General features: G+C 41.6%; 1 protein-coding gene across 8 annotated transcripts in view; it reads left to right on the top strand.

Annotated features, from left to right (window-relative positions):
* Window positions 1-2,881: 2,881 nt before the first annotated feature.
* Window positions 2,882-9,925, top strand: part of ALG13 (ALG13, UDP-N-acetylglucosaminyltransferase subunit) — a 38,433-nt gene continuing 31,389 nt past the window's right edge. For all 8 annotated transcript variants that reach the window (XM_019540392.1, XM_019540396.1, XM_019540395.1 and 5 more), the window contains exons 1-4: window positions 2,882-2,961; window positions 4,777-4,827; window positions 7,129-7,175; window positions 8,985-9,057. In XM_019540392.1, the coding sequence (XP_019395937.1) occupies window positions 2,902-2,961; window positions 4,777-4,827; window positions 7,129-7,175; window positions 8,985-9,057 (231 nt within the window). In that variant the 5' untranslated portion in view covers window positions 2,882-2,901. The remainder of the gene's footprint in view (window positions 2,962-4,776; window positions 4,828-7,128; window positions 7,176-8,984; window positions 9,058-9,925) is intronic.

Raw genomic sequence — 9,925 nt, 5'->3', positions numbered from 1 at the left:
AAAAAAAAAACCAAACAAATAAAAATCCATCAATAAAGGTGTGAAGTCCCGGAGGCATCTCAGACTTGTGCTTCCCCAGTGCCCCTCAGCTGCAGCCCCCAGGCTGAGGGAGTCCCCGCCGCCGCCCCCGGCTCCTGCCCCGCCAGCCCTCCTCCGCTGCGGGGGGGGGCTGGAGCAGCGGTGTTGCAGCTCCACCAGGCACCAAAGGCCCCAAGTTGGAGCTAGAGCGTTTATCCTAACCTGCTGGGGTGTGGGGGTCCCCCTCTTCCCTTTTTAAATAAAAACAGCTGCTAGGCAGGGGCAGAAAAAAATTGTGTTGTGGCTTAAATGAAACTTGGTTTCATGGCAAGTCTACTCACTTGCCTTTCTAGTTCTCTTGGACTCATAAGGTTTAAAATAATAATTCCCGGTGTTCTTGCAAGTTAAGACCTCTAGCCTAAACCATGCCAAACTTTTTGCTGCTAGGAATACAAGGGAAGCTAGACCCAAACCACGGCTTATTTTGCAAAAGCACAGCTCCCTTGCACAGGTGGGATGCAGCAGGGCTAACCCCAGACTCTGGGCTTGTTGCTGCTGTCCATTATTTTGGTGAATTCTGTCCCAGCTCTGTTCTTAATTTTCAGGCTCAAAGCCTGAGTAGTAGGAACAGGGCAAAAGTCTTGGGTCTTGTTCTGTCCTATTTATACAGACTTATGGTAGGTCTTTTGTTTTATGAACTGAACTGTATGTAGTTCAGATCCAGTTTTCCCTATATCAGATCTGCCAAAATGGGGCTTAAAATGTTCTGGTCTGGAACAGTGTTTTGCCAGAAACTATCTAGGGATCCAAAACAATCACTGAACTTCCAGCAGGAAGCTTCAGAAGGTAGATATTTCATTTTAAAAATAAGTTTTACATAATGTTAGTCCAGCCATTTAACGGACTGCTTATAACCATCTAACATCACTACTGTCATGTTTATGACCTAGGGCTAGTGTTCATAACATGCGTATAATAAAGATAGTGATGTTAAGCACAGGATGGATTTGGTTTATATCACTAGTTAGGAAGCCTTGATTTAATTGTTGGCTTCTACAGAAAGTGTGTTCTTGTTGTTTGATACCTTAATACATATTGTTCACAACTCGGAGATAGATGTAGGTTTTATTTTTAGAAGGTACATCCTATACATTTTAAAGCAGTGATTTATTTTGATTATTTTTGCAGATACATCAGAAAACAATTGTTTTAACTAAAACAACATGCTTATGTATTTTGGATATTTCTTCAACCACAAGCATGTACAATTATCTTAACAAAACAAGCATATGTATTTTTGAATTTTTAACTATTTAAGCTTTGTGAAATGTGTTTTTTTAACAAAAACTAAATAGATTATTTCAGCCAGGTCAGTATGAGAAACTTAAAATGCTGGGTTATGCAGCCAACTGTCTTCACCTTCCTCTTCCTGTTTATCCATAAACTAGAAAAGATAGACGAGCTTTCCTGATTTCCTTTTTTTTTTTTTTTTAGTTCCCAGACAGTTTCTGAATTTGGAATGAATTGGCCCAAAGGAAGAAAATATTCTTTTTACGCCTGCAGAAGAAGCTACTGCTATTAAAAGCTGAATTATCACTTCAGTAGTCTCTGATGGGCCCAGAGTGACTTAAGTGACTTACTCCAGTTCACTGGTGTGACTTTCTTTAAAACCTCAATAGCAAATGTATTTCTTGAATGGTTCACCCTTACCCCTGAAATTTAGTGTAGCTGGTGTTATGGAGGGATGACTGCTGGATGCCCGTGTCACAGCCAACTCCTCTTCTTCAGCAGTTTAGGATTGACCCTGATACAGAGCATTGAGAAGATTGCCAACAAAATGCACTATTCATTTTCTTAATGCCTGTAATTGAACTCTCTCATTGCATATTTCACTTTTTCAAGGTCTCACTTGGTTCCTTCCAAGTTTCAAAGGCATCAGCAAGAAAACAAGATTTCCTGGAAATAGGCTTCAGGATAGTCAGCATACATTCTACATTTCCCTTTAGCCCAATGTTGAGAACTTTGGCTACGCCAGTTCCCTCTATTTTGTCACAATCTTGTTCATAAATTGTTGTCAGATTAGGCCAGTTAGTTTGGTTCCTCCTCCTTTCTTCAAAGTAGTTGCTGCAAAGTGGTTGTTATGGCAGTGTTTTGCAATTTCAGCGTTAGCCTTTCTTTGTGGAGCACTGAAGTCTGGCTAAAAGGTGCATCAAATGAGCACTGCAGCCATGTTATTAGTTTGGGACTTTCTTCTAGATTTCTTCTCATCTTGGACTCGAGCGTTGTCTGCGACAAAGCTGCATGCTAGATGTCTGAACTCTCTTTTTTTCACAGTTTGTTATAGCTTTTACTTCTACTTCTTGTAAGTATTGTGCTGTGTATGCATTTCCTGATGTATCAATTATTTCTGTAAGGTATACAGTTCCTTCTTCTGTTATCACGCAGGCACATATTACTGGATCATTGTGGAGATAACCCAAGTCTTGATGGATGGAGTAAACAATTTCCCACCCTAGACTTTTGCACATTGCTCCATTTTTCTCGTATACTTTATCCAGCCATATTGTCTCAGAAAGTATATCATTAGAAGTTATCCTCATGGAATAGGGATTATATCTTTGAGCTTTAACATATCTTAAATTAAAACTATATAGGTTTATTTGTTAAAAGCATCTTAACAAACTAAAAAAAAAATGATTACATAAAAAAAAATCTGTTTTTTATTATATATATTTTTTTATCCACCCTGGTAAAGCACTTTGTAACCTCTGAATCAAAGGAAGTTTGATGTAGCGTGACTCAAAACTAGCCCCAGACCTTTACTTCCAAGCCTTCCTGATGCCTTTCTTTTTTTCCTAGTTGTTTTCTTGTCAGATTCATCATATGGAAGTCAGAAAGGCTTGTGTGTTGTTTGTGAGGCAACACCAACACAACTTTGAGTCTGTAAGTAGATATGTGTGCTTTAGAAGTAATGGGGGAGGGTTATCTTTGAATGTACATGTGCAGATATGTGCACTGAAAACTTAAACCATGCTGCACTTTTAAGTTCGAAATTAAAAAACAATCTTAAATGTGAAGAAAGATTAGAAAAAGAATCAGCTATTAGTTTTTAGATTACTTTGTTTCTAAGGTTCTTGTATCAAGTCTGGGTAGTGTGTAATATTTGTAATTAGCATTTCTTCTAAAAGCTGAGCTCCTGTTTTAATGAGCAATAATTACATTGCAGTACAAATGTCTTTGAAACTGTTTGTGCATGCTTGTATGTAAAACGTTCATTTTGAAGTCGAAATAAAAGCACAGGGCACCTAAACCATGGTACAACGTGTACTTTCATGTCATTGTACACTTGCGTTGGATGATTTTAACCAGTAGAGAGGCCTACCATCACCTATCAGAAACTTTTATATTTAGGTAAAGTGATACAGGCCTGTGGCTATTGGCCAGGCCGTGCTGTGGTGTTTTCATATACAGAATAACCTTTTGTTATTACTGACTTTACTAAGAAATTTACTTCCTCCTGTAATAGTGGTGCATGAGGGGCCTGATCGTAAGAATCTGGTAGACTTCTTATGTAGACAGGCTGACAGGTTTGGTAAATGTTTTTTAAATGGCTTTGAGTGAGAGAAGCTTTTTGGATATTCTACTGACTCTTAGAAATCTAATTCATAAATGTCTTTCCTAGGCCTTTAAGGGAAATCTACATATTGATGATGACAAGAAAATAAATTACCTTTAACATTATCTTGTAATATTTTGAGGTTTTACCTCCAAAGGATTTTTAAAATGCTTTTTTGTACTGAGTACTCAAGCTGCCCCTAGGGCAAAGGGGGATCTCACCATGCTGTATGGTGAAGGACACTGGTACACTTCCCTGTTTTTATGGCACTTTAGGTCCCATACAGAGTAGCCAGGGCCTAGGTCTCTTCAAAAAGAGAGACCAAGCAAACAGCAAAGTAGCCAGTCCATTTGACCCATAAAGAAGGTGTTTGGACAAGCACTTGAGGATTTGTCCTTGGCTGTGTTTTTTAGCATGTCTTCAGCTTGATATCCTTAAACTGTTCCTTTCAGCGAGGGTGCTAGATATCAGACTTGGTTAACAACTAAAATTGTTTCTCTGTGGTTTTAAAAGCAAATATACTTAAAGACACAGAAAATATAAACAAATGATGCCAATTGTTGAAGTCACTACTTGGATCTGAAACTAGTAGACCGAGATGTTACTATTTAGTAGCAAGTTTGTTTGTGTTTTATTTTCTTATATGTAATTCCTGGACCTTCTCGGCCTCATATTTTGGACTTGATGTTGCCATGCTTTTCTTTAAATAAATTAAGGAAATGCTGCCCTGGTTCTGACCATATGCTTTGTCCTTGACCGTACACCTGGAAAAACGACTTAACTTGTTGAAGTTCTAGGTGGTTGGGCTGCAGAGTTCTAAGTACTGGGATGCCAAGCCAAATGAGCACCCATCCTTTTGTTTAATGACTTAAAATAACAAAAACTCGCATCTTAAACCATATGTGTTGTTTTTTTAAAGTAAAACATAAAAGCAAAACCAAACAAACAGCCAATACCCTCCCCCACCCCCCCTGCAACTTTAAGGTTTTCTAGTTCTGTGGGGGTTGAGAAGGGGGCTGAGCAAAGTAGCTGCAACCTTCCTCTAAGGTCTTTCAGTACGAAATAGTAAAGGTTATGATTTCTGTTTAGCCATCTGCCATTATATGAATCTAATTCAATCATTTTGGTTTTTTTCTGTTAAGTATGTGGAAGGGTCATTTGAAAAATACCTGGAACGGCTGGGAGATCCAAAGGTAAGGCCAGGTTCATACATGATTCCAGTGCTGACGCTAGGTCTTAATGCTGATGCTAGGCTCCAGATGTTTGGGGTATGGTATTGAATGTTATGTTTTCTCCTGCTAATGTGGGCCTCAGTCCTGCAGTTCTGTTCATGCAGGTAGGCCTTTGCTCCTAGGTAAGCTTGTTGATTTACAGTAGGATGCTGGGGCTGCATCCAGAGAAGTGTGGACACTTATTTACCCAGGGACAAGTAGCAGTGGCATACTGTGTGCTGCTACTATTTGTCCCTGGGGAATGTCTGTGCCACACATCCTCTGGCATGTGGCAGGCTACCGTGGGTGGGATAGGGGATGCTGAGGCCAGCAATTGTGCTAGCCCCAGCACCGCTATCTAGGATTCTGGGGGCTGCCCAGGGCTGTAGCCACAGCAGGAGGTCTGGCCAGCAGCCAGGGCATGGCTCCAGTTTTGGGTGGCCCGCACTGCTGCCACGTGTGCTGCCCCACTTTTTTTTTTGGTGCGTGTTTTGTTTTTTTTACCCTGGCATCTCCCAGGGTCAAACCCCACCCCTGCCCTGCAAGGTAGCAGCACAGAGAATCCCTGCATGTGTAGTGTGGGGCTGCAGCTGGGTCTGCAGCACCACATACTGCACATCTGCACTCATCTGAATGCAGCCTGCAAGTATAAGGATTCATACCCCCTTGCAAAATGGACCAGGTTTCAGGGTTGGGGCCTCAGTTCTTTTGTTTGTGTGTGGTGAGGAGGAGGGAACAGACTTCTGGACACAGCAAGCCGAACTTTTAAAAGGCTGCTACCATGTTGGGTGCAAAATTCACAGCAAATTTCTTCTCAAACTTCATACTTCCTTCACATTTGAATACTTGAGTTTGAGCTCAGATTCTTCCTTATTATTGAAAAGTACTGTTGTCTTAAACACTGGCAGCTAATGTGATTTACAGTACAAGAATATATTCAAACAGACATAAAGAAATCCAGCTAATTTTTAAGCTTTTACTTCTAGAGCTAAGTACTACTTCAATTGGGATTATTAGGCCAGAAAATAGTAAAAAGGTAGTTGTCCCTATTCTCTGATCTCTTCAGGAATCTTGCTAGTAAAACTTCCAGATGAAACAAGAACTAGAATTTTAGAAAAAGTGGAGTTAAGCAGTGGGCTATAGCTGAAGATTGTATTATCATTTGGTACTTGCAAGTAGGTTGGTGAACTTGCAGCCTTGTGACTTTGCTCCCTTGAGAGTTCCTCAGTCTGTCCTTTAAAATACAAAATGTAGTTCTCGCACCTAGTAGATAAACTAATAAACAAAAGCCTTTAGCCATTCTCTGAGCAGCAGGAGGGACCTTTTGGCTCTGGCCCATGACAGCTGAATGTCACCTTCATAGTAGCACATGTACCTGGGTTCCAGTCAGCCTTCTGCCCACAAACTGCTCCCTCTTGGTGCTGCCTGCTCTCTCCTTGGGTTGTTTAAACTTCCTCATTACCTAACGGTGCCTCTACACATGCTACAGGGTGGGGTGGGGAGAGTGTTTTGATAAGAGTGGCTCTTGGGAGTTGCTGTAATTAAAATTCTGCAGCATCCCATGTATTCATCATCCCACATTTCAAAATGGTGGTGGAGGCACTTTAACTAAAGCTTGTTTGGTGAACTTTAGTTAAAGCATCCCCACTGTCATTTTGAAATATGGGACGCTGAATACACAAGATGCTGCAATGTTCTAATTAAAGTGCTCCAGCAGACTTGATCTTGTGCTAGACTGTCTTCAGCAAACGGGATTAATCTGGTCTGCTCCAATGTGTTCTAACTGGGACATGTTGGAGAATGTGTATAGGTACCCTGAATGCTCACAGCTGGACTTCTGTACCAGGGCTGCCTGCCCCTCTTAAAGGGCCAGGCTACCCTGTTACAGTCCTGTTTTTTCTCCTCTTTGTTAGGTTGGCATTGAATAAAACCACCAAAAATAGTCTTAAGGGGTCTCTATGAGGGCCGATCACTTGTTATAACTAACTTTGAGAAGAGAGGTCTAGTCTTCCTTATTGTGTCTATGAAACAGATGTTCAAGGGGGTGCCTTCCCTTATGGAGCTTTGTCTGAGCTTTTTTATGGCTCTGAGGATAATGTCCAATATCTAGAGCTAGGTAGCAAACGCTGAATTTCTTTTCATAAAATTTGCTGACGAGCCCTCCTAATACTATAGTGAGGGCCAGAGTAGAGTTTCAAGTACTAGCAAAGAGTTAGCTGCACTTGATATCTACAGCAGTAGTTGTCTTTCCAACCTAATCTTAAAATATTTTTATGCACTTAGGAAAGTGCTGGCCAACTGGAAATCAGTGCACTATCCTTGATGTATAAGTAAGTGCCTTCCTTCTTTCATTTAAACCTTACTTTTGTGGTAGAGCTTGAAAGGCTGAGGGTTCTCTCCATGTGAGCCAGAACTTTTTGATTCATGACCTTGAAGGCCACAAGAGACCCACTCATGATCTAGTTTTGATACCAGTTTATATAATTAAGCACTGCTGTTCTCTGATCTGCTGTGTATGAAATAGCGATCACAGTCCAGTTCCTGGTAAAGGGGCCATCTATTTAATGAGATGTTGAAATTGATGTTCTACTTAAGACTTACAAGGGAGGACTGTCTTGGAAGCCACAGAGACTGACCCCTTGTTACTGGAGGTTTTATTGCTGGTATCCATGCTGGGTTGGTTGTTAGTAGGCTTCTAGTGAAATCTGTTTTGATAACTTTTAAAAGTATTAAACTTGTGAAATGTTTGCATTGAAGTTATTTCATAGGAAACTTATGAAATGGTCTGGAATTGTGTACAGGGGAGCTATTTTAACACTAGCTTTAAACATAACTAAAAGCTGATGACTACCAACATTAAAATTTGTGCTTAGTATTCTAGCTGTCTCTGCAAGTTTACCTAATAAGAGGGACTTTTACTGTGCTTACCAGCATATACGCCCTGATGTCCATTCCAAGCATAAATGCAGCTGACACTTTAGGCTGCTTGTACACATCATGGGGGTTTCATTCTGTTTAGTCCTCCCTAAATTGAACCGGTGGATTTTTAAAAACACCACTCCAGTTTAAGGAGAATTAAACTGAACTAAACCCCTATGGCATGTCCGCAAGGGTGGGGCCCTGATCCTTACCAGTCTCTTTGGTGGCAGGGTGTGGGGTGAGCTGCTGGCAGGCCTGGTGGTCCCTGAGCTGTGCATGGGTCCCCCAGGTAGCACCTGCCCAGTGGCACCCAGCCTGAGCTGTCCTGGGAGGCACTGCAGCTGCTAAGGGAAGCACCGGGTCCCTGCACAGCTCAAGCAGGGAGGCTCTGGGGAGGAGAAAAAAACAGATCAGGCTAGCCACTATTTCCTCCCACCCCCCAGTGAAGCCTGCCTGTGTGGGCTACTGCTGGGTCCCACAGCCCCTGAGCTGTGCTGGGCCCGCCCAGCCCTGAGCATGTTGATTTCCAGAGCCCCATGCACTGTTTAACTTTGTTAGGTAGCACACTAAAACACCTTGGAGATGTCTTATCTTGCTACATACCAAAGTCCATTTAAAATGTAATATGCCACTGAGCATGCAAACAGCAATGTCATTAAAGCAGTGCAAAAGGGCATTTAAGCTGCTTTAAAGGCCAATTTTGTGGCATGTACAAAGGCCCTTAATCTGCTGCAGGCACTGTCTTGCTACCAACGCTGCTACTCTTAGCTAAGCAGTATAGGATCCCAGTAACAGGCTCTCAGTTTTGATACAGGATGTCTAATTACACACTTACAATTTGCACTTTGTAAAAATCCCACGCTAATTTTTTAATCCTTTCATAGTAGCTAATTTTTCCTGTTTGGGCTGTTGTGGGCAGAAAAACTTGATCTTAAAGAATCACAGTAAGGTGCATTACTTATGGTCTGAAAGCAGATGCCATCACTTCCTGAATATTTCTTATTTCAGGTTGAGGAGTCTAAATCATGCATTTAGTTAGTTGTTGCTTAAATTATACTTGAATTCACTTGTAAATGAGAAATGTTTTAGCTTAGTTTCTCTATGTATAAATCAAAAAATGGATTTTCCAAACTGTTCCAGTCACACAGTTTTGCAACAAGCTGAACATTCCGTTAAATGCTTGTTCTTTCAAGTCTCTTGTTTTTCCTCTGCTTACCCAGTCACGACTTTATTTTGTACCGGTACCCTGGAAAGCCACCCACCTATGCTACAGACAATGGCTTTAAAGATAAGGTGAGGAGATGTGAGCAAATTTTCTCTCTCACTTCTAGATAACCCTAATTTTGTTGAGTGGTATCAAACCCTATCCCTTTTTAATTTTGATCTTTTAACTACAGTGAAGGTTCTGGGTCTGCAGAGTTTCACACAACTAAACCAAAAAAATCCAGTAGTTAACTTTAGTGAGGCTGATGCTTTGCCAATGAGTGTTTTCACAGTTGAAAACACTCATTGCACAGCAGCTCACCTTTTTATAGACTCTTAAGTTCCTGATGGCTGCAGGAGTTGAAATGTTACAGCCTAGAAATCTCCCCATTTCATCAGCTTTTGCTTTCCTGGGATTTCGCTGTCTAACTACAGCTCCACATGACTATTTTCTTGATTGCAATGTAGCTGGGAACTGCTGTTAAGTTAGCCTGTTTTGTTAGTGTGCTATGCTAAAAACTGTATCAAGATGCTTTTGGGAAGCTTTCACTCCAAAGATTTAACTTATCAAAGTTGGCAGCAGTATATTACTGGAGTCTGTATGCAGCTGGCTACTTCTTATGTTTTTATTTTATTTCATTTCGCTGCACATTTTAACTACTGGAGGCTGGGCCAGCAGGAGACATGGTGCACCATGCAGGGGAGTCCAGGTCCTACAGCTGCTGACACTTGGGGTGCATCGATAGAAATTTTGGGGGCTGACACCAACAGCTGATATTTAGGGAGGCATATTGGCCGATTACTGATCTGATGCAGATGCTTCCAGGTAGTAAGTCTGCAGTGGTGGAAGGGGCAGGAGGGGCACAGATCAACACCCCTTGCAGTGAGAGAGGGCAGGGGCAGGGGCAGGTGTTGTCCAGGGGGTGGGGGCATGGGATGGAGGTGGAGCTCGTGCCCC

This window comes from Crocodylus porosus, unplaced genomic scaffold, assembly GCF_001723895.1.
Source record: "Crocodylus porosus isolate Cpor-Errol unplaced genomic scaffold, CroPor_comp1, whole genome shotgun sequence".
NCBI lineage: Eukaryota > Metazoa > Chordata > Crocodylia > Crocodylidae > Crocodylus > Crocodylus porosus.
The sequence above is the reverse complement of the archived record's forward strand: the minus strand, read 5'-3'. Positions and strand labels throughout refer to the sequence as shown.